The sequence below is a fragment of the Peromyscus eremicus genome, chromosome 1, assembly GCF_949786415.1.
Source record: "Peromyscus eremicus chromosome 1, PerEre_H2_v1, whole genome shotgun sequence".
Lineage (NCBI taxonomy): Eukaryota > Metazoa > Chordata > Mammalia > Rodentia > Cricetidae > Peromyscus > Peromyscus eremicus.
The window spans coordinates 163,909,303-163,937,189 of NC_081416.1; the positions used below are offsets into that span (position 1 = coordinate 163,909,303).

The following is a 27,887-nucleotide window of genomic DNA, read 5'->3' on the forward strand; positions in this document are numbered from 1 at the left end:
CACCACAGAGACAGACAGACAGACAGAGGCTGACTAGAGAGACAGATCAGTGGTTTAGAGCACTGCTCTTTTGAGGACCCAGATTTGATTCACAACACCCACACAGTGGGCCATCTGTAGCTCCAGTTCCAGGGGATCCAGTGCCCTCTTCTGGCTTCTGGCATACGTGCAGAAAAACTCATACAGATAAAATAAAATTAAAACATCTAAAAACATAGAGTAAGAATAAAAACACATATACAACTGGTAAAGATTACTTTGTTTCCCTGTCAACTCTACATCCTCAGTAAACACACGCATTACAGGGTGACCCAGGTCACATCCCCTCCTCCATCAGAACTAGGAGTCCATTCCCTTCCCTCAACTCCCAGTACCTCCTCCCTCAGACCCAGGAGTCCAGGCCCCAGCCCTCCTCCCTCAGACCCAGGAGTCCAGGCCCCAGCCTTCCTCCCTCAGACCCAGGAGTCCAGGCCCCAGCCCTCCTCCGTCAGAACCAAGGGTCCAGATCCCAACATTCCTCTCTCAGACCCGGGGTCCAGGCCCCAGCCTCCTCTCTCAGACCCAGGGTCCGGATCCCAACATTCCTCTCCCAGACCTAGGGCTCCAGGCCCCAGCTTCCTCCCTCACAGCCAGGAATCCAGGCCCCCATAACTACCTCTTCTAGGGACCCCAGCATCCGCACCCAGTCCTTGGATGGACTCATCTCTCCCAAAGCAAACACCTTGCCCCGAGTGTCACGGTGGGATCCCGAGCCTGCTGCCGGGCCCGCCCCCCCCTCCGCGGTCCCTCCCACTTTTCCCAAACAAAGCTCCCGGCAACTTTCTCCCGGTCTTGCCCCGCCCGCCCGCGGCTCCCCTGCCCAGGCCGGGAGGTAGGAAGGCGCCGGCGGGAATCGGGGTCCTGCTTGGGGTGTGTGAGTTGGGGTGGGAAGTTCCGCGCGATGAGGTGAGGTGCGTGTTCCTGGGACCGCGTGGGAATTGCCCGCCGCCCTCCTTCTGCCTTGGGGCCCGAGTTTGCGCTGGGATGCAGCCGTAGCGTGGAGCTGGAACTTTCTGAGAGTTAGGGGCCTGGGGACGGTCTGCGGCAGGGGGAGCGCGCGGGGTGGCCAGGGGCTGCGGACCCAGGACGTGGGTGCGCGGGGCTCAGCTCTCCCGCGGTGCGAGGCGCGCGCCCCCCGGGCCGTCCCTTCTGCAAGTGTCCGCCCTGTGGGCGTGTGGCCCCCTCACGGAGCCGAGAAGGCGCGGGGGTGGCCCGGGGAGAGCCGCGAGGCCCCGTGGACCTTCGTCCATGGCTCTTCTGAGGCTTGGGGACCAGGGCAGAGCATTAAGGATGTCTGTCTTGCCCCGCTCGTCTGTCTCTTTGTCTGGCCACATGGAAGTGGGCAGGGTTGGGATTCCAGCCTACGGGGGTCCTGAACGTCGCCGCCACACTGGGCTGGGCCTGGGGTCTTTGTTTGCTCAACCTCCGCTAGGTCCAGAGTCCAGAGGAGGGGATGGGACTCAGAACTTTGGGAGCCTGGGAAAGTTCTGGAAGACATGGAACCTCCAGGGAGGCGGTATCGGACAGTATGGGAAAAGTTTTCCCTGTTTCTGGCCTCCGGAAAGTCGACGGGAACTTGAGTTGGAGCCGAGCCCAGGGGGCGGGGGCGGGGCCGTGGAGGCTGCTTGCGCGCAGGCCCCGCCCACAGCAGGGGTTGTGGGGAGCGGGGGGAGGGGATGCCAGGGCTCTTTGTTCTGGCCTCCAGATGGCTGGACGACTGAGTCCCAATGCCTGAGGCTTGATGGGCGCTTTAGCCCCAGCCCCGCCTGGTTCTGTGGTGGCTTTTTAAAGGTCTCAGCCAGAAAGCCATGATGATGCCCCCTTTCTCCGTGCCTGTCTGGGTCTCTGCCCCACTCTCTGTGGATCTCTCTTCCCTCTTTCCCTGGATCTTCCCTCTCCTTTTTCCTGCAGCTGCTGCTCCTTTCTTAACACCTGTTCCTTCTTAGTGGGACTGGAGGTTCTCACTCCTGGCAACGTACCAGACTCTGCTCTTCCCTGAAATCGGTGATCCAAACACAGCTTTAGTCCACATGGCCTCAGGCACCACCCTGAGGTGGTCAGGTGACTTCAACCCAAAGCAAGTTCCTCCCAAAGCAAGCTTGGGAAGAACGGCCTCCCAGATCCCAGGCTTAGGTTACTCTCCTCCCTCAGACCTGGAGGTCCAGGCCTAGCTTCCTCCCTCAGTCAGGGCTCCTGCCTTGTTCTTGCAACATCATCTATAGCTGCTCATCTTTGTCTCTGCAGGCCCAAATGGGGGAACCCCGGACTGGGGCCCCCCTGGACGATGGCGGGGGCTGGACGGGCAGTGAGGAAGGCAGCGAGGAGGGGACTGGAGGCAGTGAGGGTGTTGGAGGCGACGGGGGCCCTGATGCAGAGGGCGTGTGGAGTCCTGACATCGAGCAGAGTTTTCAGGAGGCCCTGGCCATCTACCCTCCCTGTGGCCGCCGAAAGATCATCCTATCGGATGAGGGCAAGATGTATGGTGAGTTCTCTGTGGTGGCCACCCTGACCCCAATGAGAAAAGTCACACTAACGTGTTTAGAGGCTAGCCAGCTCTGGTGGCACACACCTAAAGAGTTGAGGTCATCTTCAGCTACATACTGACTTCTAAGCTAGACTCATCTAGATAAGACCCTGTCTCAAAATAAACTATGAGGCTGGGTGTGGTAGCACACGCCTTTAATCCCAGCACTCGGGAGGGAGAGGCAGGTGGATGATCTCTGAATTTGAGGCCAGCCTGGTCTACAGAGTGAGTTACAGGACAGCCAGGGCAATGAGGAGAGGTCTGTCTCAAAGAGAGAAAGGAAAGAAAAAAAAAATGAATGAAAAAGCAAAAAAGGCTGGCATCCTTCCCATGACTTAGAAAGACTCTAGCATTTTTTTTCCTGCACAGATGAGGGAAACTGAGGCACAGGAAAATTGAGTGATTTGTCAGTGGCCACATAGCTACTATGTGACTGAGCTGGTGACCCTGTGGCTGAGGAGTCCCTCAGCCTGTCTTGGCTGTAGTTGAGTGAGGATTGTTAGCTTACTGACTTCATCCCTCATCCCTGTCTTCTGGCAGGAAGTTCTGCTGACAGTCTTGCTCTTTTCTATTTTGACTCTAGGCCGGAATGAACTCATTGCCCGTTACATCAAGCTGAGGACAGGGAAGACAAGAACCCGCAAGCAGGTCTCAAGGCTGATACTTTGGGGCTTTGGTTTGGGGTCGGGCACTTCCTGAGGGCCATCTTCACGTGCTGGTTCAGGTTCAAGGCAGATGTGGTTCATGTGATTAAAAAAGAAACGGAAAGCTTGTATGTGTGTGTGGGGTATCCATCCATGTGTGGACATAAAGCCTGTATATGTGTATGTGGGGTATCCATCCATGTGTGGACATAAAGCCTGTATATGTGTGTGTGGGGGGTATCCATCCATGTGTGGACATAAAGCTTGTATATGTGTGTGTGTGTGGGGGGGTATCCATCCATGTGTGGACATAAAGCCTGTATGTGTGTGTGGGTATCCATCCATGTGTGGACATAAAGCTTGTATATGTGTGTGTGTGTGGGGTATCCATGATGTGTATGCCTGAAGCTTGTATATGTGTGGGGGGTATCCATCCATGTGTGGACATAAAGCCTGTATATGTGTGTGGGGGGGTATCCATGCATGTGTATGCATGAAGCTTGTATGTGTGTGGGGGGTATCCATCCATGTGTGGACATAAAGCCTATATATGTGTGTGGGGGGTATCCATGCATGTGTGTGCATAAAGTCTATAAGGGGGGGTGGCATCCATGCATGTATGTGCATAAAGCCTGTATATATGTGGGGTACCCATCCATGTGTGTGCATAAAGCTTGTATGTGTGTGTGGGGGGGTATCCATGCATGTGTGTGCATGAAGCTTGTATGTGTGTGGGAGTATCCATGCATGTGTGTGCATGAAGCTTGTATGTGTGTGGGGGTATCCATGCATGTGTGTGCATGAAGCTTGTATGTGTGTGGGGGTATCCATGCATGTGTGTGCATGAAGCTTGTATGTGTGTGGGGGTATCCATGCATGTGTGTGCATGAACATGTGGAGGTCAGTGGATGACTTCAGGTTTCATCCCAGTACTGCCCACTGCTTTGAGACTGGGTCTCTCATGGCCTGGAGCTTGCTGATTTGACGAGACTGAGTAGGCAGCTAGTGTGGGCCTGCACCTGTCTGCGCTCCCTAATGCTGCCATTATAAATTTATATGGATTGAACTGACATCCTCATGCATGAAGGAAGGGCAAGCTTTATGGACTGAACCTGGCCTCTGTTTCATGTATTTTCCCTGTGTTGTAGGCATGCCAGATACTTCTGTAAAATGATTGTGTTATGTGCCTGTGGAATGGCCCAGTGGCTGTAGGGGCTTACTGCTAAGCCTGACCTGAGTCAGTCCCTGGGAGCCACATGGTAGGAGAACCAACTCCCCCAACTTGCCCTCTGACCTCTGCAGTTGCGCCATGATGCGCCTGAATGTGTGTGTGAGTGTGTGTGTGTGTGTGTGGCCATGTGCCATGGTATGCATGTAGAAATCAGAAGACAACATTCAGGAGTTGGTTCTCTTGTTCCACTGTGTAGGTCTCAGGGATGGAAGTTTGAACATTAGGGTTGGTGCCAAGTGCCTTTACCTGCTGAACCATCTCGTCAGAGCTGGTATTTCTGTAGGACGTTATTACAAAGAGGGGCTCAGAGAGAGGCTGAAAACCCAAGAAGGAAGGACAGGAGGGGCCCTTCCACTCCTGCAGACAGCCTTCGGTCCCAGGCTTTGTCACCTGTGGAGGAACAACGCATCAGCTAAGGAGGAAGGGACCGCTCAGATCCACTTCTATCCCTCCAGGTCTCCAGTCACATCCAGGTTTTGGCTCGAAGGAAATCGAGAGAAATCCAGTCCAAGCTAAAGGTAATGATAAAGGCGGGGGTGGGGGGGAGTGGGGGATGAGAGAGAGAAGGAGGAAGGAAGGTACAGATTCAGAGATAGTAAGAGAGACACAGAGACTGGGATAGAGAAGAGGATGGAGACCCAGAGAGAGAGAGACAGACCCAGAGAGATGGACACACACACACAGACTCAGAAAGACATGTTGTAGCATTTTTGTTGAGCTCCTGGCTTGGCTCCAGAGAGCAGCATCTAGCCCTAATCCTTCCTTTGTTTAACCACACCTTTTGTTTTTCTTACCTTTTGTTTATTTTATCACCCTATGTGAATCTTATTTGAGAGTCAAGGATCAGAGAGTCCCCCAAGGATCAAAGGCCTATGTAAAACTTGGTCCAGGAAACCCGGAAAACCGTGGTACCTGAGAAATTAAGTAATTTGTACCTGGCATTTGGTCTCTGGGAGCTCCTTTTGGTTTGTTTTGAAGGTACGGAGATTAACTATTTAAACTGTAAAATGGAGTAAATAAATATGCCTTAGGCAAAGGGTTAGTACTTCAGTCCTTCGAGGCTGGACCCCTCTGCAGCCATGATAGGCTAGATTCATTCTTAAGATGCCTCTGTGTCTTCATTCCACGGATCCTCGTGAAGCCACACACTTGTGTAGCGACCTCACAGCTACAAAGACACAGTTATATCGGGGTGGAAGTAGACAGAGACCCAGAGACAGAGAAACAGACAGACAGGCACATGCACACTCACCCCGGGAGGAAATGGGAAGACAGAGAATGAGAGAGATCCTTGGGGACCAGAGACCCTGAGGCGCAGGTCTGCTCATCCAGCAGGGGTTTGCGTGGCTCATGTAGCTTATGGGTTGGCTCTCCCTCTGTCCCTGTCGTTTCTCCGCTCCATCCTTGCCTCCCTGGGCTGCAGCTGCGCTTTCTTTCCTGGGAGAGACTGAGCTGTTTTCTACTCTACACTGAGAATTCCCCGTGTCCCCCAGCCTGAATCCCCGTCACTGTACCTCTGTGTGTGATTTCTATTAGCCTCGACTGTTTCCTGTTTTGTTTTGGTTTTTCGAGACAGGGTTTCTCTGTGTAGTCTTGCTTTTCCTGGATCTCTCTCTGTAGCCCAGGCTGGCCTCAAACTCAGGGATCCGCCTGCCCCCGCCTCCGAGTGCTGGGATTTAAGGCGTGCGCCACCACTGCCAGCTTTCTTCCTGTTCTTTTACCTGGAGATGGTCCCCGCCTTTTCTGTAGGTCTGAAGCCCTCAGGTTCTGGTCTTTCCGTACTTTCCCGGGCCCCTCTGTGTTCTGTCTGGAATACGAAACACTCCTTCCTGTTCCCAGGGGGTCTTGAAAGTCTCATTTCCTGTAGCCTGGGCATCTGACTTAGAAAGCCCGTTAGTATCTTATCCTGGGCTTGTGACCCTTTCTCCCTCTGAGGTAAGGTGCGTGCTGCCCCCCTTCTCTGCTCCATGCTGACTGGGGTGCTGTTCCGGTCCTAAGGGAGATGAAGTACAGCCTGCAGTTCCTAAGTTGGGTTTTCTTTGTTTTCTTGGCTCCTCCCCGCACCCTGGGTCAGACTCTGAATGTAGTAAGTCCCCTTGCCCATCTTCCTACCGCTATACCTCACACACGGGGGGGCCAGGAGGGGCCAGAGGTGCAGGTGGGGAGCCAGCTCTGAGCCTGTGTCACAGCTCCCCATGCCTCGGTCTCCGACCCCAGCCCCGACATCATCCCACACTGGCTGTCTTGACTGGAACTCCCCACTCACCTGGACCTCCACCTTTCCCCAGGACCAGGTCTCCAAGGACAAGGCATTCCAGACCATGGTGACCATGTCGTCGGCACAGCTCGTCCCTGCACCTTCCCTGCAGGCCAAGCTGGGTCCTTCTGGCCCTCAGGTGGTCTGGGTTGGGGACTGGAGATCTGGGATGGAAGGATGGTGCTGGGATGGCCGACAGGGTTGCCTGACCCACATCTGTGTCTTCTCTCTAGGCCACTGAGCTTTTCCAGTTCTGGTCAGGGAGCTCTGGGCCACCATGGAATGTTCCAGAGTGAGTACTTCCCCCTTCCCTCTCACCCACATCCATTTTGGACATAGATTCTGAAGCCATACCATATGGCGTTGAAGTCTGGCCCTGCACTTTGCTGGCTGGGGTCTTGTGGGGGTGACCACTTCTGTGCTTAGGGCCTCGTTACCTCGTTTCTGATAAGGGGTACATGCCCATGGAAAAAATGGCTCTGAAGTGAGAACATCAGCCCCAGAGGCTCATGGGAAGGCAGATGTAAGGCCCAGAGGCTACTGGAGGAACATGTGGATTCCAATGCATCATGGGAAGGCAGTTGTTTGGTGAGGTTCTCCTGGGAGGGATGGATGGGTCCCAAAAGATCACCTTTGAGGGATCTAGGAGAGCCTGAGGATAATGGGAAGGCAGTTGTAGACCCAGAGGCTCCTGTAAGAAACAAAGGAAGCCATAAAGTCTTGTTGGAAGGCAGGTATGGATACAGATGGTCTTGGAAGGGACAAGAAGGGCCCAGAAGCTTATGGGGAGGAAGTCTTAAGGCTTCTTGGAGAGATGGGGGCTCCTAAGTATTATAAGAAGGGATATTTATGGCCCAAGGCTCAAGGACAGATGAAGGGTTCCCAAGAGGCTTGTGGGAAGATAGTAATAAACCTAGAGGCTTCTGGGAAGGATGAGTAGGTCTCAGAGGATCATGGGTGGGGGGCAGTTATAGGCCAAGAGACTCTTGGGAGGGGCTGTGAGTGCCCTTAGAATTGCCTGTGAAGGCTGGTTTCCAGATCCCTGAGGTGGCTCTGGGGCTTGGGGGTGGGGAAGGGGTTACTTTATCCTTTCATACTTGGGAGGGAGAACATGAGTATCGGGGTACCTAGAGTGACCTCAGCCTGGAGACCCCTGGGCACTGAGGGTAAGCAGATGTGTTGTAGGAAAAGGAGCCCTAGCACCAGCTCAGCCTGGCTGCATGAGGGCAACATGGGAGTGTGTGTTATCAACGAGAGATGAGAAAGAGTCCCCAGGGGCCGAGGGGACTGCAGGTGTGCTGCAGAGGAGGGATGCCTGGGTGCTGGAGAGCCCATAGTCAAATGGGGGAGACCAGCACTGATTAAACCATTGCTTTCTGAAATTCAAAATGGAAGTGTGTGCAGTGTTGTGAGGAACCACCATGGGTTTAATAATGGTGAGGGAGAAAGTTCTGGGGTTTTCTCTGAGGTTAGTAGGGTTTAGCCAGATGAAGGGTGGGGGTGGGAATATTCTAGGCAGATAAACAACATGTGTAAGATTCACAGGCAGGAAACTGAGGTGAGCCTCTGCAATGAGGGGGCCTGTATCAAGCAGCTGGGACACCAGATATTTACTGAACACCTACTAAGTGTCTGGGTGTGCTCTTTGTTTTTCTTTTTCTTTCTTTCTTTTTTTTTTTTCTTTTTTTTTGGGAGACAGGGTTTGTCTGTTGTTTTGGTGCCTGTCCTGGAGCTCGCTCTGTAGACCAGGCTGGCCTCGAACTCAGAGATGCTCCTGGCTCTCCTCCTGCTGGGATTAAAGGCGTGTGCCCCCACTGCCCAGCTTGGGTGTGTTCTTATTAAGGAACAAAGTAGGAAAGGTACATTCCTGGACCTGTGTATGTATAAAGAAAAAAAAAGTGTGTGTGTGTGTGTGTGTGTGTGTGTGTGTGTGTGTGTAATTGAGTTCATTCTAGGGCCTGTGCATGCTAGTCAAGTGTTCTACCATCGGGCCCATCTCTAGCCTCAAGGGTCTGCTTTTGTTTTTATTTGAGACAGGCTCTCAGTTCTGTAGCCCTGACTAGATCCTCCCGCCTCAGCCCCCTAATGTCTGTGATGTTGCCTGTATACCACCATACCCACTAAGACCTGCTTTAGAAAGTCAGGTGGGCCTTCCTGAGGAGCTGATATTTGAGTGGTGACCAGATGACATGAGATCAGGGCATTGTGGGAAATTCATTGAAATACAAAGTTGAGAGCTGAGAAGAGGTTGGGACTCCAATTGGAAGGTCCCTGAGTTTGTCTTTCTCATCTTGGTCTGTTGACCCTCAACCTCTTCTGACCTCTGGCCTCTCAGTCTCCTGACTATCATCTCCTGAGCTACCTTTAGGCCTCTGGAGTGTGAGTCTACAATGATTATTTGTGAGCAGCCAGTTGAATTAGAATCGACTAAATGTATAACTGGGCATGGTTGCACACGCATTTGGTCCCAGCTCTTGGGAGACAGAGGGAGGTGGGTCTTTGTGTGTTCTAGGACAGCCAGGGCTACATAATGAGGCCCCGTTTCAAAAACAAAATAATTAAATTTACGTGAAAATTCCATTCCTCAGGCATGACTAGTGCTAAGTGGCAATGTGGCCAGTGGCCACTACCTTGGGATGGTTACAGAGGTGGAACATTTCCATCACATAGAACAGGTGTAGTGGTATATTCCTGTCTTCCCAGCACTCTACAAGTTGAGGTAGGAGGATCTTGAGTTCCAGGCCAGCCTGGGCTACACAGCAAGACCCTGTAGCAAAACCCAGACCTCAGGTTGTGGCTCAATGGTAGAGCCATTGTCTAGAGGCCCCCAGTGAGGGGCTGGGGTGTAGCTCAGTGGTAGAGCCCCTGCCTAGAATCCCCCAGTGAGGGGTTGTGGGTGTGGCTCAGTGGTAGAGCCCCTGCCTAGAACCCCCCAGTGAGGGGTGGGGGTGTGGCTCAGTGGTAGAGCCCCTGCCTAGAATCCCCCAGTGAGGGTTTGTGGGTGTGGCTCAGTGGTAGAGCCCCTGCCTAGAACCCCCCAGTGAGGGGTGGGGGGTGTGGCTCAGTGGTAGAGCCCCTGCCTAGAATCCCCCAGTGAGGGGCTGGGGATGTGGTACAGTGATAGAGCCTCTGCCTAGAACCCCAGTTTGAGTGGCATGTTTCTTGGTGGAACCCATGCCTAGCATACTTGAAGCACTAGGTTCAATTCTAGTATTGCCAAAACAACAGAAATCTTGGTCCTCATGGTCGGGACTGACTGAGGTTGGAGTCCATGTTTTATGGCACCCTAGCTGTGTGGCTTTGGGCAGATCAGTTGACACTGACCTCAGTCTCATGTGAAAAATGTGAGGAGAGGTCATTTCACCTACTGCATGGGATGTTCTGGTGGGGGAGCCTGGCTGTTCATGATTGATAGTGGCTGGTTCAGACAGCATCGTTCCACTGCTCACAGGAGTCCTTTTGTCCTGCAGCGTGAAGCCATTCCCACAGACACCGTTCTCTGTGTCACTGACTCCCCCATCCACTGACCTACCAGGTGAGTCTGCTCCCCTGCTCCTCTGTCTTTCTCTGTTCCTGACCCCAGCAGTGATTCCTTCACTCTGTCCACTGGGCACAGCCAAGTGTCGAAACGTAAATTAGCCGAAACAGGAGGAGGAGGGGGAGGAGGAGGAAAGAAACGAAGGACAGAATGGGGGCTTCAGGCATGGCTGGATCCAGCCGCTCAGTGGCAACCTTAGGGATTACTTCCATCTGTTTCTCTGTGGCAGCTTCATTTCCATGAAGTCTATGCCCATAGCCCAGAGTTCCAGTGTGACCACGGAATAGCCACATTGATGAATGAAAGAGTTCCCGGGTCCCTCGGTTTTATTTGTTACTTTTCTGATGCTGTGATATGCGAACACCATGGCCAAGGCAGTTGTAGATTTTATGTGGGGCTTATGGTTCCAGAGGCTTAGATCCATCCATGATGGTAGAGTGGGAGGCATGGTGGCAGGAGCAGGAAGCCGAAGGTTTGCATCTCTTATTTATTTATTTTCAAGACAGGGTTTCTCTGTGTATCCCTGGCTGTCCTAGAACTCGACCTGTTGACCAGGCTGGCCTGGAACTCTCAAGAGGCCTGCCCCTGCCTCCCAAGTGCTGCGATTAAAGGCACATGCCACTACGCCCGGCCTGTGGGCCCACATCTTGAACCATAAGCTTAAAGTTGAGAGCACAAGCTGGGAATGGTGTAGGGCTTTGAAACCTCAGAGCACACTCCCAGTGGCAAACTTCCTCCTAAACCCACCCACACAGCACTCTGAGTTACCGCTCTTGCAAGCCGCCATGCTCACCAATTAATGCATCTGACTACAAGTAACAGTACTGACAGTAACAGTACTGCTTTACCGTCCTTACGGTGGCTGCACTTTAATCTACCAGCAGCCCAGTACTAAGGCTGTAACTTGAGGGGAATGTTGCTGCTGCTAAGGGTAGTTTTAACTATCGTTCTGATAGAAGTCGAGATTCAAAGGCTGGGGTGAAGACCTGTGAGCTCGAGAGCTAGAGTAGCAGCTGACTTTCTCTCTTAGCTGGCATCCTGGGAAGCCACACCAACCCAACTGAAAAAACCATGCTCCGCTCCTCCCTGCTACTTCCTGTCAACTAGCTGCTAACCCCGCCGCTCTGAGCCCAGGTTAATTTTATTTAACACAAATGCAGCATATACAAATGTAACACATCTTTGCCTAGTTAAACAATTATTCCACAACATAGCAGACTATCCGGATTAATACAAGGACAAGTGAAGGCTTCAGTGATCCCAGGTGATGCAAGGTCTAGACGAGGGCTTGCCAGCTCAGTCACCTCAGCCAGAGGTCTCTGGAGTTCACTTGGCCTCTGCCTCATTGTGCCAACATGGCTGCTGCAACTCTACCATGCCCCTGGAAAGCTGGACTTGGTCCAGGCCAAGAGCTTTCTTCTCAAATTTTGCCTCTTGAATTCTTTTCTGGTAGATTCCCTCTGACACATTGGCAAGGACTGTATGGCCACCTTTAGCTGTGTGGGAACCTGGAGGAAATATTTAGCTATTTTTTTTTTTTTTTAAATTTATGAGTATGAGTGATTTGCTGCATGTATTTAGGTGTGCTCTGTGTGTGTGTCTGGTGCCCCTAGAGGCCAGAAGCGAGTTCTAGATGCCCTGGAACTGGAGTTACAGACGGTTGTGAAGCCAGGTCTTGGAAAGAGCATCCAGGGCTGGAGAGATGGCTCAGGTTAAGAGCACTGACTGCTCTTCCAGAGGTCCTGAGTTCAAGTCCCAGCAACCATATGGTGGCTCACAGCCATCTGTAGTGAGATCTGGTGCCCTCTTCTGGTCATACATGCTGTATACATAATAAATAAATCTTAAAAAAAAAAAAGAGGAGCATCCAGTGCTCTTACCAGCGGAGCTGTCTCTCCAGTGCCTTCTCCCCCTAGTTTTCTTTTCTGAGACAGTCTCGTGTATCCCAGGGTGGGCACTTGCTTTGTAGCTGAGTGTGACTGAACTCATGCTCACACTGTCACAAGACACCTCCCAAGTGCTCGGATGGTGTGTGCTCCTATTCCAAGGTCGAGCTAGGGGAAGAGCCCAGGGCTTCCTGCACGCCAGGCAGGCGCTCCGCCAGAGGAGCTGCCTCTCCATCCCTAGCCCTAAGAGCTCTAAGTGGAAGTGGCCAAGAGGAAAGAGTCCATCCTCGTGAGCAATTCTTCTTTCTTCTCTTTCTAGGGTATGAGCCGCCCCCAGCCCTCTCGCCCCTGCCCCCAGCTGCTCCGTCTCCCCCAGCCTGGCAGGCTCGGGCCCTGGGCACCGCGCGCCTGCAGCTGGTGGAGTTCTCAGCCTTTGTGGAACCACCGGATGCAGTTGACTCGGTGAGTGAAGCCGGGGCAGTTGCTGGGTGCTGCTGTAGGGCGAGGGAGGGAGGCAGAGAAGACAGCAGCTGTCCCCACCGTCAGCAGCGTCACCCGCAGGGTGCATTCAGACGGCCTGCTCTGTTCCCTGTGCAGGATTTCTTTCTGATTTATAAATGTGGAAACCAGACGTCAACTTGAGGTGTGTCTACCTTGTGTTTTGAGATGGTCTCTCATTGCGCTTGCGCTTACCCAGTAGCCCAGGCTGGCTGAGCAGTGAGCCTGGGCTACACCTGTCTGCTCCTCAACAGCACTGAAGTTATAGGCACACGTTGCCAAGCCTGTTCCTGTGGTGTTCTGGGACTGGAACACAGAGTATTCGTCATCATCTAATAGCAATTCCCTGCCGTTTGACAGGCTTTGCAGTAACACACTAAGGACCTGGAAAGAGCCATAGCTCTACTTTTTTCTGATTGTTTACTGTTAAGGTGGGTCTCACTCTGTAGCTCAGGCTAGCCTTGAACTTCGTGATCGTTCTACCTCAGCTTCCTGAGGGCTGGGATGACATGCATGCACTGGGGTGCCCAGCGCTTCATATGTATTCTCAGCAGGTAGGCTGAACAGACGTGTTGCCCCAGTGGATTGGGACCGGTCCCTTGCCATTTTGTGGCTCTGCCGTTTTCTAGAGTTATAGAATCTTCTGGGTTCTCTGCATCCAGCCAGCAGATGGAGGAAGGGAGAGTATAGGATTTCCTGTGCCCAGGGTTTTTTTGTTTTTTTTTTTAGCCATTCAGCTCTTTATTAGCCCATCAGGTGTTTTGGACAGACACAGTGTCACAGCTTCACAGAGTTAAACAAATGCAATATAAACAAAAGTAACACACCTTAAAATAATATTCTACAACAGAGAAAGAACAACAGAGAAAAGAAAAAAATCCTGCATTGTTACAGGGTTTTACATAATGTTCATTGAATGCTTTCTCTATTCTTGGAGGAGGTCTGGCTGTCTGTCATGGATTCTCCCATGAAGTCTGGTTACTGCATTGTAACTTGGCTTTTTTTTTTTTTTTTCCAAATGCCGTTTATTGAAGGAGGGAGGAGGTCTTAAATACAGGCTTACAGCACAATGGGAGAACCCCGGAGGGCAGAAGTTCGCTACAGATGTTTTACAATCTTGCATCTAAGAGTTAACGCCCAATATGCAGGATACACAGACAAGGAACTTCCCTTAAGCATTCAGGAGGGTGGAACCCGGCAGGGAATTAGCATAGGGAGGATATCAAGGTCAAGATCAGCAAGCAAGGCAACAGTTACCCAAAACGGGGGCCAGGACCCCACAGGTCCCCCTTTTACTAAAAAATGAGCTTCTGACTTAGGTTGCGTGGGACATCAGCAAGTCACCCTACCTGTCATGGAGACACAGGCACTCTGTCTTAGGTTGGTGAGTGCCCTCCAGAAATTACCCGTCTCTGAATACTCATTATCATACAGGCTCAATCATGTGTGAGCTGCAGTTACTGCTGCCAAAGATCTCAAAGTGGCACTGGGCTTGCAATCTGTGTGTGGTTTTTTTTGTTTGTTTGTTTGTTTTTTGTTTTTTTGGTTTTTTTTGAGACAGGGTTTCTCTGTGTAGTTTTGTGCTTTTCCTGGAACTCACTCTGTAGTCCAGGCTGGCCTCAAACTCACAGAGATCCACCTGCCTCTGCCTCCCGAGTGCTGGGATTAAAGGCGTGTGCCACCACTACCCAACGTGTGTCCAGGTTTTATGGGCTGGGCTTGAATGAAGCTACTCACAGGTCTGTTCACATTCTGTTAGCCAGGTCTTAGTCATGTGCTCACACCTAACTGCAGAGGCCTGGGAAGTGTATGTAGTTCACTGCATGCAGTGTCTCTGAAATCACACTAATGCCATCTATCAGGTTGTCAAGGTTACTAAAAAGGGTGATGCTGGTGAGACTTACACTGGAAGTCTGTGATCCCAGAACCCTGGAGCCTGAAGGAGTATTGCTTTTAGTTCAGAAGTTAGTCTGAGGCTGGGGATTTAGCTCAGTTAGTAGAGTATAAACATGTGTGAAGCTTTGGGTTACATCCCCAGGGTTGCATATACTGGGTGTGGTAGTGTATGCGTGCAGTCTCAATACCCTGGAGGGGGGGGGGCGGTCAGAAACTCATAGTTATCCTCTTTTACACTGGGAGTTTTGAGGCCAAGCAGGAACACACAAGACACTGTCTCAACAAAACAAGCAGGCATAGTGGCGCACTCCTTTAATCCCAGCACTTGAGAGTCAGAGGCAGGAGGATTTCTGAGAGTTTAAGGCCAGCCCGGTCTATATAGAGAAAGTTCCAAGACAGCCATGGGTACATAGAGAGACGCTGTCTCAAAAAAAACCCCACAAAAAACAAAAAACAATTTACTCTATAATAGTGAATTCAAAGCTAGCATTGGCTACAGAAAGTTACCTTGTCCCAAAAATTCAGGAAAAGGAACTGGGTGTGGTGGGTGGTGGTGCACACCTTTAATCAATCCCAGCACTTGGGAGGTAGAGGCTGGTGAAACTGAGTTCTAGGCCAGCAGAGCTACAGAGTGAGACCCTAGTGCAAAATAACAAATAAGCAGCAAAAATAAAAACAAAACCCCAAACAAAAAACTTCCCTAAACAAAACAAAACAAAACAAAAATCCCAGCATATACACACAAAACAAAACTAAAAACCAAAAAGAGAAACACCCACAGCAAAACTGAAGGCACCTCTTCGCATCCCAACTGGAGCAGGATCCCTCCAGCTGCTCACAAACCCCTGTGCTATCTGAACCCTGTCCTGCTGTGTCTTTGTCTGCTTACCATGGCCCCCTCCTGCTTTGGCGCCTTTCTGCCTGCCTTCCCCACAGTCTGGTAAGGGCCTTCTCTGGGTCTGGCTGTGAGTGACTCTGGCTTAATTTTCTCATGGGACTTTCCCAAGCCTTCTGCTAAAAATATCATGTGACATCTTTTTATTAGATTTTTTTTTTTTTTTTTTTTTTTTTTTGGCTTTTCAAGACAGGGTTTCTCTGTGTAGTTTTGAGCCTTTCCTGGGACTCACTTGGTAGCCCAGGCTGGCCTCGAACTCACAGAGATCTGCCTGCCTCTGCCTCCCGAGTGCTGGGATTAAAGGAGTGCGCCACCACCACCCGGCCCTTATTAGATTTTTTAAGTGTGTGTGTGTGTGTGTGATGCAAGGTGCCCAAGGAGGCCGGAAGAGAGCATCCAGTCCCCTGGAGCTGGAGTTACAGGTGGTTGTGAGCCACCTCTCTTGCGGGCTTATACCATCATACCTGGTTCACTGACCATCACTTTTGAGCCTTTTTCTATACTGGCCAGGATATTTTTCATAGCATAAATTATTCCTGACATTTCTGTTATCTATAAGTAAGTTGATTTAAGCTTCTCTTCTCTGTGGTAGACTGAACTCTGAAAGTTCAGGGACTTAGTGGTCTTTTTTTTTTTTTTTTAAAGAAATTTTATATTCATTTTACATACCAACCACAGACCTCCCTCTCTTCCCTCCTCCTGCCCCCACAGCCTGTTCCTCCAACCCACCCCCCCATTCCCTCTTCCAACAGACTCAGTCTTTCAGCCCCAGCACCAAGACTAGTACTAGCATACAACCAGCCTGTCTGGTGGTGTTGGCTTCTTTTTTTACTCTTTGCTCTTTTACTCTTTGGGGACCCTCCACCCAGCTCCCAAATAAAATACACAGAGACTTATTCTTTTTTATAAATGCCTGGCCTTAGCTTGGCTTGTTTCTAGCCAACTTTTCTTAACTTGTCCTGTCTAGCTTTTGCCTCTGGGCTTCTACCTTTCTCTATTTCTGTGTACCTTTCTTTACATCTCCTTCCATGGCTGGCTCTGTGGCTGGGTGGCTGGCCCCTGGAGTCCTCTCTTCCTTTTCCCATTCCTTGATCCTCTCCTCCTATTTATTCTATCCTATTTATGCCAGCCCTGCCTGTCCTTTCTCCTTCCTCACTACTGGCGGTTCAGCTCTGTATTAGACCAATCAGGTGTTTTAGACATGGACAGTAACACAGCTTCACAGAGTTAAACAAATGCAACATAAAAGAATGCCACACATCTTTGCATCATTAAACAAATATTTCACAGCATAAACAAATGTAACACATCTTTAATACTCTACATGTCTAGTTCTTATATATATATATATATATAGAGAGAGAGGTGATCTCCCTGGGGAGCTGGTGAAGTTTTCCCTGAAAGGACATGTGTAAGTTGGGCTTTGAGGGTTATGTATGAGTTTGCTGGGTGCAACATTGTAAATTATTCGAACAGAGATGGAATTTTCAAGGATATTAATGACAAAATTTGGTGGGAGCTGGTGAAATAATATGGTGGGAGCTGGCGATGTTGCAGAGAGGAGGGCAGGCACTGGATTCTGGGGACTGAGTCAGCTCTAGAGCTGTGTGAGGGATGAAAAATGTCGGAGAGGCTAGGCCAGAGAATAGAAGAGGTTATGAGCTCATTGGGACAGTGGGGGCAGAGAAGAAATAGGCAGATTGCTGGGGCCACAGGGCTGGATGTGGCCCAAGATGTGGCCATGTGCTGGCCGGTAGGTCTGTTGGGTGAGGATCTGGGTCTAGCCCTTGTCCCCTAACTTACCTGTCATCTCTAGTTCCAGAGGCACCTGTTTGTCCACATCAGTCAGCAGTGTCCCAGTCCCGGAGCACCGCCCCTGGAGAGTGTGGACGTACGGCAGATCTATGACAAGTTCCCTGAGAAAAAGGGTGGCCTCCGGGAGCTGTATGACCGAGGGCCACCCCATGCCTTCTTCCTGGTCAAGTTCTGGGTGAGTATGAATGCTCCCAAGTCATGGTATTGTCAACCAGGCACAAGGAGGGTCTTGGGTCTGCCTGGGCCACACTTCAAAAACAAAAGCAAAGCAAAACAAAACAAACACTGTAGTCTTGTTGTTGTTTGTTTGTTTGTTTGTTTGTTTTTTCTCTCTATTCTTTGCTCTTTGAGGGGCTTGCCACCCAGCTCCCAAATAAATCACACACGGAGACTTATTCTTACTTAGGAATGCCCAGCTTTCCTTAACTTAAATTATCTCATCTACCTTTTGTCTCTGTGCTTTTTCCTTTTCTTACTTCTGTATATCTTACTTTCACTCTTACTCCATGGCTGGCTGTGTGGATGGGTGGCCGGCCCCTGATGTCCTCCTCTTCCTTTTATCGTTCCTTGATCCCTCCTCCCAGATTTCTCTTCCTATTTATCCTCTCTGCCTGCCAGCCCCGCCTATCCTTTCTTCTGCCTTGCTATTGACCATTCAGCTCTTTATTAAGACCATCAGGTGTTTTAGACAGGCAAAGTAACACAGCTTCCCAGAGATAAACAAATGCAACATAAAAGAATGCAATGCGTCTTTCATCATTAAAACAAATGCTCCACAGCATAAACAAATGTAACACACCTTAAAATAATATTCTGTAACAAAACAGTATATGGGAGACTGTAGTGCTTCCTAAGGCCTGCTCTATTATGGAGCCGAGTGTCTGCAGATCTTGGGGACATGGAGGGCTGTGGCTAAGGGCACCTCTTTCTGAGGCCCATCTGATTTTCTGTCCAGTCACATGATTGACACTGACGAGCTCAGGGTGTCTGGTCCTGAAAGGAAATCCACAGTGGATTTCAGTCAGTTCGGTTCCCCTGGGTGTCTGGTTATAATGCTTTTTGAGCCTTGTATCATGGTACATGCCTGTCGTTCCAAGGATCAAGAGTCTAAGGCAGGAGAATCCAGAGTTCAAGGACAGCCTAGATGACTTAGGGAGACCTTAGCTCAAACCAAACTAAACCAACCAACCAACCAACCAACCAAACAAACAAACAAACAAACAAAGAGGGCTGGAGTTAAGAGCACTGGCTGCTCTTCCAGAGGACATAAGCTCAATTCTCAGCACCCACATGTGTCTGAAACTCTAGTTCCAGAGGAACTCTTCTGGCCTTGAGGGTGCTGCACATATGTGGTGCTCAGACATACATGCAGCAGAACACTCATGCACATAAAACTAAAGAAATCCTGAAAAAAGACAAAAACAACGAAACCACCAAGCTTTCTGGGTGGAGGCCTGCGATGGCTCTGAGGGGCTGCTGCAGGCTGGCCATTATTAGGGTTCAGAGGCTCCTCTAGCTCCCTGTCAGAAACCTGGCTCCTGATGAGGTGGGAAGGCAGCTGCTGAGGCCTTTGTCCCTGGCTGTTCTGGAACTCCTGCTGTAGACCAGGATGGTCTTGAACTCCAGACATCCACCTGCCTCTGCCTCTGAGTGCTGGGATTAAAGGCGTGTGCCATCCTTTTTGAGACAGACTCTCCTACACATTATAGCCTAGACTGACCTCCAACCAATAATCCTCTTACCTCAGCCTCCCAAATGCTAGGGTTCCAGCTGTGGGCTGCCATGGCCACAGACATAGGAATTTGTCCTGCATCAGAATGCCCTGTTGCTGGGGGGGGTGGTGGTGGTGGTGGTGGTGGTGGTGGAGTCAGACCTCTGAAAGTCAGGACAGAGAACAGGCAGTATCTGCTTCTCAAGGATGCCACAGGCTTTGGGGCCTGTCCTGCCTGTCTGACATTTGGGTGATAGGCACAGGTGCATTCCTGAGGCTGGGCGGAGAGGAGAGGTTAGTGTCTCCTCAGGAGGAGCCTGGCCCTGCTGGTAGTGGGTAGTCAACCACTTGCTTTCACAACCCCTGGGGGGTAGGGAGGTGGGAGAGGATATGGAACCAGTTGCTAGGGTAACTTGCCTGCTAGTAACGAGGCCCTTGTCAGAAGCTAAAGTCCCTTTTTTTTTTTTAATCCTCCCTCCATTTCCTTAGTCTTCAGACCTCAACCACATTCTGTGGTGTTTCCATTTTGAGACGCTGTGTTTCTCTATGTGTTGACCATGCTGGTCTCAAACTCACAATCCTGCATCCGCCTTCCAAGTGCTAGCATTATAAGCTTGCACTGTTATGCCCAGGCTGAACTCTTGAGCTAGGGGCTTCAGGCAAAAAGGTTGGGGTCTCTGGATCCCAGGTTCCTAGAGAATGAGGGTCAGGACTCTTCTTGGGACCCTGGAACATGGGGTGGGTCTTCTACCGAGCACATATGCTGATTTGGGGACTTTGGAAGCTGAGCTGGGGTCGAGGGGATGAGCAAGTGGGTGTAGCTGAGGGAGCCAGGCTCCGGGTCAGAATTTGTCGGGTTTCCCCAGCTCACCTGTGCTTCTCCCTCTCATCTCTCAGGCGGACCTGAACTGGGGCCCAAGTGGCGAAGAGGCAGGGGCCAGTGGAGGCAGCGGTGGCTTCTATGGAGTGAGCAGCCAGTATGAGAGCCGGGAGCTCATGACACTTACCTGCTCCTCCAAGGTCTGCTCCTTTGGCAAGCAAGTGGTGGAGAAGGTGGAGGTGAGGCCCAGGGCTGGGGCACAGCATGCATCAAGAGTAAGCGGTCACAGGTGTGTGGGTGTGGGTGTGTGTGCGGTAGGGCCATCCCAACCTCTCTGGCAGGTTGAGGATGTAGTTTAGTTAGAATGTTTGCCCTGCACCATGTAGACTAATCATCAGGAGTTTCAAGTCTATCCTCAGCTACATAAGGAGTTCCAGGCTAGCCTGGGCTACATGAGACCCTGTCTCAAACAAAACAGGAATAAGCCACTAAAAGTAACAGCTAGGGCTCATTTCAAGGGTTGAAAGGTGTAGAGACTGAATCTACAAGATGAAAAAGGTTCTTAAGAGTATTGGAGGAGTCTGTGGAATAAGGAGACGAGGCGTTATACTTGAGGGACTGTGGGGACTTGAGGACCCAAGCTCTGCTTGGAGATACTATCAAGGGTGTTTGAAAGTCATGAGGTTTCCGATCATGACTCTGAGGAGGTGGAAGGTTCCCGGTTTGCAGGTTCAGAGGCCCCGAGTTGGACACCCAGGGGCCCTGGGCATTAAAGGTGGGGTGCTTGGAGTACCCTGGCTGGTTCCTAGGGTGGGCCACTGTTTCCCACTCCCAGACAGAGCGGGCCCAGCTGGAGGATGGGCGCTTCGTGTACCGCCTGCTGCGTTCCCCCATGTGTGAGTACCTGGTTAATTTCCTACACAAGCTGCGGCAACTGCCTGAACGCTACATGATGAACAGTGTCTTGGAGAACTTCACCATCCTCCAGGTGATGTACTGGGGCAGGCAGGCCGGACTTTAAGCAGACCCTCAGCCTCTAGGGGCTCCACAGCAGTCTTGAGCCCCCACTCTGCCTCTAGGACACGGTGGGGTGGGCACTCTACTACAACATGGGACTCACCTGTCCCATGTGGAAAGCCCATCCTCACTAGGGCAGCTGAAGCTACCTCAGCTTCCAAGCATCTGGCTTACTGGAGGGGGCCAGAGCTAGTGGGCGCTCCTTTGATTTGGGGGTTGTACTAATATGATCTCTAATCCTTTTACCTGTGGCATAGTGGAGACCCCTTTTCTCAGGAATGTGATGTGATGGGGGGGCCCCTCCCTGCCAACTCTCAGCTTAGGGGTGACCCCTTTGCCCAAGGAACCTGACCTGCAGGGCATCCCTTCTACTTGGGGTGCATAGCATGGCAGGCGTCCTTTTCTTGGGAGGTGGGAAGAGGTCAAAGGCCTTGATAACTAGGGGTGGGCAGGGGAGTCCCACCACACACACGCACACACACACACACACGTGCACGCGCATGTGCGTGCGCACACGCGCACACCGCCCCCACCACAGCATAAGCCTGTCCTCTTGGCAGGTGGTGACAAACAGGGACACTCAGGAACTGCTGCTGTGCACGGCCTATGTCTTCGAGGTCTCTACCAGTGAACGCGGAGCCCAACACCACATCTACCGCCTGGTCAGGGACTGATGGGGCCCCGCTGTTGGTCTTCCTCAGAACACCACCTTCCCAGGAAGGACCCTTTGGCTCTCCCTGTACCCCTCGCTTGGAAAGGGGGCCATGATTTAAAAAAAAAAGGCCTGATCTCAGAAGCTTGAGCAATGGGGGCTGGCTCCTATTAGAGGGGAGCCCCAAAACTTGGTTGTTGAGCTGAATGAGCTGTTTGAGGTTAGAGCTCCAATATGGGACCTCACAGGGAGCATTTGACAGGCCACGTCACTCCTCAGCATCAGGGATTGGGACAGGAGTGCACACCCACAGGGACGGCACTGGCCTCTGTTCTACAAGCGCCCCTCTTTGCTCTTCTGGAAAAGGGAGCTGGGCTGTGGGGGGGATATTACTCGTTGCCTTGTACCCTTCCTGTTTCCACACCACCCCCATGTCTGCCTCTGCCCCACACTTGCTCTGATCTGGAATGTCACACATTGAAGATAACTGTTTCCCAGCTGAGAGCAGAGTGAAGTGGGACCCGATTTTTTTTTTTTTTTTTAATATAAGGAGATATTTATACACGGTGTTAAGGATGTAATGTTATCTCAGCTAGGCGAGCAGTGGGGTGGGACTTCTTAATCTTGTCCCCATTTTAAATGAGCCTCAGACCAGCCTGCCACCTTCCTTTCCCCAAGAAGGATGGTTTATGTTCTGAAGGAGAATAAAGCTATTTTTACCAAAAACGAAGGGGATTTATTTGAGGTGTCATGTGGGAGGTGGCAGACAGATGGTGTGGGGAGGAGGGAATGGGGAAGGAAGCTGGGGACGGAAGGCCCTGGCCCCGCTGCGGTGCGGTGCGTGATGGCTGTCGGTGAGGGCAGACACCTGGCTCCCCAGGGAATGAGTCCCGAGCACCGGGCTCCAAGCCTAAGGCCAGCCAGGGAAGGAGACATTTCCTGGCTGCATGGAGGTGCATGGGTGCCGATGGGCGGGCTGGGGCCTAGCGGTACCGGGCCAGCCTGTCGTACACGTGGTCCAGATTTCTACACAGGAATATTGAGAGCGTCATGAAGCCGAGCTGCGGGAGAAAGGAGATGCTTCAGGGTTGGAGAAGGGGTGGTACCCTAAGGGGGAGGCGACAAGTGGGCGTTCATAGGAGCAGGGAGTGGTTGGCGGCGCTGAGCGGGAGCCCTGCGGCAGTGTGAAAAGGAGGAAGCTCAGAGGCAGGCCCACGGGACTTTATTCCGGAGACTCGGCCATCTCCGCCTGTGCCCCGACCTCCACCTCAGCGCCCGAGCTCTCCGTCTCGGGCGGCTCCTCGTCTGCGTCCCACAACGGCCAGGGCCCCAGAGCCATGGGTAGCTTGCCTTGTGGAGCCTTGTCCCCCCACGTGGGGCAGGCACCCGCCATGGCCCTGGTGCCCCATGGGGCGCTGCTGCGGCCGCTGCTGCTGCTAAGCCCGCCCCAGCGCCCGCCGCTGCCGTCAGCGCTTTGCCCGGGAATAGGGCTCGAACCCTCGGCGCCCGGCAGCGGCAGCACCGGCTCTCGGCTGAAAGCTCTACGACGTAGCTGCAGGCACAGCGCCATCCCGCTCACCTGCGGGAGAGGGGAGGGGGCAGCGCACGCGTACGGCCAAGAGTTTGCAGAAGCCGGGTCTCCGCCCCATCTCGTGCTAGTGTGGCGATTGATAAAGGCGGTACGGCTAAGCAAGCGTTTCCTCGGCAACGGGAAAACATAGCTAGGCCAATCACTGATGGGGGCGGGGTCAAGTCACCTCAAGAAGACCGACTCCTAGACAGATTCCCACTATGGAGATGAGATTGTTGTGCAGCCACTTCCGGAGGCTCTGCGCGCAGCCCTGGGGGTGCAGGAAACATGTAAGGGCGGTGTTTGCTTCTGAAACTCACCCTCAAGCCCAGGGGCCCCTCAGATCCTCTTGCAGTACCCAGTGCCTAGGTATCCAAGCACGTCTTGTCCAAGCTTTACCCAGTGCTCCGCCCTTGCTTAGGTTACGCCTCTCGCTCTCGGAGGGCTCCGCCCCTTTTGTCACTAACTTTTCTAGTAGCCCCGCCCCGTCCAGCTCACGCACCACCGGCCTCCAGATACCATGCTCCTGAGTAGGTCCCGACCACTTACAAAGGACTGCCCTTGGTCTGTCTTCTGTAGCCTCCCCTCCCAAAGCTCGCCCCCTCATGCCACGCCCCATGTAGGCCTGGATCTCATCAGAGGGTCCCAACCCTCCCTGGCCCCACCTGCCTTTTTGCTTTGGACTCCTGAAGCCTGCCTGCACCGGCCACACTCACCTCGGGGTCCCGCCCCTTCTCCCTTTTTTTCCTAGCCTCCTCCTCACCTTCCGAGGTCTCGCCTTCGATATTAGCCGCACCCTCCAAGCCCAGCCCTCTCTCTTAAGACTCCGCACCCTAAAAGTCCCGCCCACTCGACGCCCCACTTCTCCAGTGTCCCGCCCCAACAAGGCCTGGCCTGGTTTAAGGCTGCGGGCTACCGTCTGTCCCACCTCGCGGTAGATGTGGGCTTTTGCCGGGAGTGCGCATAGGTCAGCGGTCTGCCTCAGTTTCGCCCGCGGCCCCAGCCGGCTAATCTGGGAGAAGAAGAGCTTATCAAAGCCCGAGGAGTCATTGGTCGCCGTGGAGTTGTAGCAGGAGCAGGGCACGAAGAGCTCATCAGAATCGTTCCCTCTCAGCATGCGGGCGCTCATCCAATCCCGCGGAGAGTGCCAGCCGCAGCAGCGCAGCTGATGGGGTGGGGGGACAGAGTCAGGGGCCCGGCGTCACGGGTGTAGGTGTGCAGCCGGGCCTGGGAGCCGGGTAGGGATGATGTGGTATGTAAGTGGCAATGGGCTGGAGATACGATGGGGCCAAAGTGACCTGGGTTCAGGAGAGGAGCATCCGGTGAACCTGAGATTGTGGGTGGTTGGATTCTGTCTCGGGATGGGTGGATGCGGGGAGTCCCTCGCACAGAAATTTTGGGACTGGGGTGGAGCAACATCAGGGTCTAGGGATTGGGGACTTAGTTACATGCAGACAGTGATGCTGTCATCTGGGGGTGCTCAAGCAGTGTGTGACGGGCGCGAGGATGAGGGAACAGGTGACCTGCGGCCCGCAGAGTCTCCTTAAAGCCCAGGCTGAAGCTAAGATTTTAGAGCCACGTTAGAGCCCGGGTGTTAACTGTCCTGTCCGAGACAAGGGATGTAGTGAGCTCGCTCACCTGGAACTGCGCGTAGTCCCAGCTCTCTTCAGCCGCTGTGTCTTCCGGGTTCGTGCGGTAGCTGTGGATGGTCTGCAACACCAGCTCTTGTACTCTCCGCTCCAGCTGCGGGGGTGTAGGGGGGATGGAGTGCACTGGCCCACCGCCCCAGCCCGGCCCACGGGGTTCCCCCAGGAGCACACCTTTACCACCCTTGGCAGTGGCTCTCTTCCTCAGAATCTCAGAGGTGTTTCTAAGGGTCTTTAGGTCTCCATTGCTTCCTTTTTTTTTTTAAGTTTAAATTTAATTTTGGAATAAAATTATTTTTGAATAAAATTGTTCAATAAAATTATATTCCTGTAGCCCACATTGGTCTGGAACTGATCCTAACTAGCTTCTGGGTGCTGGTATCCAGGGTTGGGGACCAAACCGACCACCACCTCATGAATGGTAGGCAAGCACTCAATCAGCTGAATAAATGCTACCAAGTAGAAGTCGGTCTGTGTCTGCCTCTGCCTCCACCCTCCCCTCTCTCTCCAGAGTCTCTCTGTGTAACTGGCGGCCCTAGAATTGATTGTACAGACCAAGCTGTCCTCACAGAGATCTGCTTGCCTCTTCCTCCAGAGCACTGGGGTTAAAGATGTGTGCCATCACACACGGCCTATTCTTTTTTGATAGATACGGCCTTAGTATGTTGTCCAGGCTAGCCTTGGTCTCTTGGGCTAATATGAGCCTGTGAGTAGCTGGGACACACGCAATGCCACGGCAGCTGTCCCTTTCTGTGTGGCTCAGCTTCCTGGTTGGTGGCAGTGCCCACATGCCTTTTCCCCCCTCTACTCCTGCCCCTCAACCTCCACGGCTGGGGTAATAAGTGTTGGTAAACTTACCCGGATCCGCTGAGTGGAGATGAGGATCCCCAGGGTGATCTGTGTGGCAAACAGGAGCAGCAGCATCCCGAAGTACTGAGGACAGAGTGGAGAGGGAGGTGAGGTGGGAGAAGGCCTTGGAGGGGCGGAACAGGAACCGTGATGGGGACGCTACTCACCAGGCCCAGAAGACAGCGCAGCTCCTTCAGAGCTCCCACACAACCCAGGAGGGCCATGGCCATGGTGAGGACACCCGAGACAGCCAGGACCTTGGACCAGGTCTGCAGTGGTACGAAGGATAGGCCTAAGGCGGTGAAAGTCAGTGAGGGTGGGCTGGGAAATAGCAGCTCCCCTAGGCCGCCCAGGCAGAGCCCCATCTCTTGGGGCTTACTCAGAATCTGCCTGGGCCTCTGGCTCTGCCCCACCCTGAGTCTCATGTACCTCAGGCTGGCCTTGAACTCACTCTGTAGCCAGGGGTGACCTGGACCTTTTGATCTTCCTGCCTGCACCTCCCATGTGCTGTGATAACAGGTGTGAGCCATCACATACACCCTAGAATTGTTCTGAGGTGCGCATGAGAACCATTGTTCACCGTGATAAATATGAGTTGCTATGTTTTTCTGTGGTACCCACTCTGTAGACCAGGCTGGCCTCAAACTCACAGAGATCCGCCCACCTGGCTCTGCCTCCCGAGTGCTGGATTAAAGGTGCGCACCACCGCCGGGCCTTGCTATTACTGTTATTTCTGCTCTTCCCCTTCCCTGCTGTGTGACACCCAGCAAGAGACTTCCCTTCCGTGAACCTCAAGAAGGGAGGGTCTGTGAGCCCCAGTCCAAGATGTGGCACAGGAAGTATTTCTGTTATTATTGTTTGTAATCATGGCCTCATTTTGTTATGGCTGTTTTGAGTCAGATCTCACAGAGCCAGCCTGGCCTCCAGCTGTGTAGCCAAGGATATCCTTGAGCTCCTGATCCTCCAGCTCCACCTCTTGAGCACTGGGATGATAGCATGCACCACCATGTCCAGTTTACATGTCCTGTTTGCCAGGGAAGACACGGGCCACAGAGGCAAGGTGGCAGTGGCCAGTGGGGCTCTGGAATTTGAGTCCTGTCTGGGAAGTTGGTAACCTCTGAGGGCCTCTGGGGCAAAGGAGATACCAGGAGATGCCTTGGGGTGGGGTTCTGGGTCAGGTCCACCCCAGGAAGACCCTCCCTTACTGCCCAGCCCCCTCACCCACAAAGGACACGAAGCTGGTCTTGTCAATGAGGATCCAGGTGCCGAAGCAGAAAATCAGGCCGCCTAGTACCTAGGGGAGAGAAGGGAATGAGACCGGCGGGCAAACCAGGGCCACGGTGTCCCTGGGACCCCGCTGGGCAGCCCTGAGGAAACTCACAAAGAAGAAGAGGTTGAAAACGAAGAGGAAGTACTTGATGAGGCTGAGGCAACTCTCCTGGGCTGACATCTTCGCCTAGATGGGGAGCGACCCACTCGAGGAGCCCAGAGAGAAGAGGTGTTGGCCACAGGGAACAAGAGGGATAATGGTCGGAGAAGGAAGAGAGACTGAGAGGAGGCGCAAAGGAAGGGGGCAGAGAAAGAGGAAGTTCCAGGGGTGGAGCTCCACCCAGCCCTTTCCATAGCGACTGTCGGCTGGGCCCCATCTTCTTCATGGGTTCCACAGGGCACGTACCTGAGGGTCTTTGGAATGTGTGGGTACCAAGGACACAATGGGTGGTCCCTCGCAGGTGTTCATGGCTCGGGGAGGGTGCACAGGGGCTCCTGATTGACTTCTCCCCACTTCTGTCCCGGGGCCTCAGGGTTGTCCCTGCAGGGGCCAACCTCACAGACACTCTGACCTCACTGTCCACTGGCTCCGCCCCTCCATCTGTGGTCCTTCTCCGCTTAGGACCCACCGCCCTTGAACTAACTCTCTCTCTCTCTGTCCTTCTTCCTCTGCGTCTCTTTCTTTCTCTGGGTCCCTCCCTGCCTCTGTCGTGTGTGTGTGTGTGTGTGTGTGTGTGTGTGTGTGTGTGTGTGTGTGTGTGTCTTTGGGTCTCTTCACCCCACCCCACCCCCGCCTCCCCAGACCAGGTGCTCCCTTGTGCTTGGGGCCGGGGTTGGACACCTGGGGAAGTGAAAGTGTTGCAGAGGAGGTGTGACAGTCCCAGGGGTGAGGGGAGCAGCTAGGCAGTGCCTGAACATCCGGCAGAGGAAGTGAACCTCAGGTGGCACTTCCTGCCTCTTCGGAGAAACTGGTGTGTGTGTGTGTGTGTGTGTGTGTGTGTGTGTGACCAGAAGAGCCAGGCATCCGCAGTGTGTGTGTGGGGGTCACTTGAGCACACTCAGCATCTCCACGGTTTCCTATGATGTGCCCAGGAGTTCCTCACATTTGTCCAGCCCCCAGTTCCTCACAG

General features: G+C 52.7%; 2 protein-coding genes across 14 annotated transcripts; one reads left to right on the forward strand and one right to left on the reverse strand.

Annotated features, from left to right (window-relative positions):
* Positions 1–773: 773 nt before the first annotated feature.
* Positions 774–22,149, forward strand: Tead2 (TEA domain transcription factor 2). Of its 3 annotated transcripts, none has more exons than XM_059278861.1 (12): positions 774–871; positions 2,284–2,521; positions 3,147–3,211; positions 4,894–4,956; positions 6,727–6,834; positions 6,929–6,987; positions 10,166–10,230; positions 12,439–12,581; positions 17,225–17,398; positions 19,832–19,993; positions 20,594–20,742; positions 21,332–21,443. In XM_059278861.1, the coding sequence occupies exons 2-11, from the start codon at positions 2,290–2,292 to the stop codon at positions 20,705–20,707; spliced, it is 1,185 nt and encodes a 394-aa protein (XP_059134844.1). In that variant the 5' UTR covers positions 774–871; positions 2,284–2,289; the 3' UTR covers positions 20,708–20,742; positions 21,332–21,443. The 3 variants fall into 3 exon arrangements, with proteins under 3 accessions (XP_059134844.1, XP_059134826.1, XP_059134834.1); XM_059278843.1 differs by having other exon boundaries at positions 775–871; positions 20,590–20,742; positions 21,332–22,149; XM_059278851.1 differs by lacking the exon at positions 774–871 and adding an exon at positions 875–950 and having other exon boundaries at positions 20,590–20,742; positions 21,332–22,149.
* On the reverse strand, positions 22,137–27,384 carry Cd37 (CD37 molecule). 11 transcript variants are annotated; one of them, XR_009382705.1, is made up of 9 exons: positions 27,164–27,342; positions 26,870–26,944; positions 26,710–26,782; positions 25,656–25,780; positions 25,498–25,572; positions 24,632–24,736; positions 23,922–24,158; positions 23,003–23,264; positions 22,137–22,484 (listed from the first exon to the last, which is right to left on the reverse strand). XR_009382705.1 is itself a non-coding variant. In XM_059278901.1 (9 exons), exons 1-9 carry the CDS (start codon positions 27,224–27,226, stop codon positions 22,407–22,409), a joined length of 915 nt encoding a protein of 304 aa, XP_059134884.1. In that variant the 5' UTR covers positions 27,227–27,349; the 3' UTR covers positions 22,137–22,406. The 11 variants fall into 11 exon arrangements, 10 of the variants coding, with proteins under 10 accessions (XP_059134884.1, XP_059134888.1, XP_059134880.1 ...); XM_059278901.1 differs by having other exon boundaries at positions 23,181–23,264; positions 27,164–27,349; XM_059278897.1 differs by lacking the exon at positions 22,137–22,484 and adding an exon at positions 22,629–23,002 and having other exon boundaries at positions 23,181–23,264; positions 23,922–24,005; positions 27,164–27,384.
* Positions 27,385–27,887: the final 503 nt, after the last annotated feature.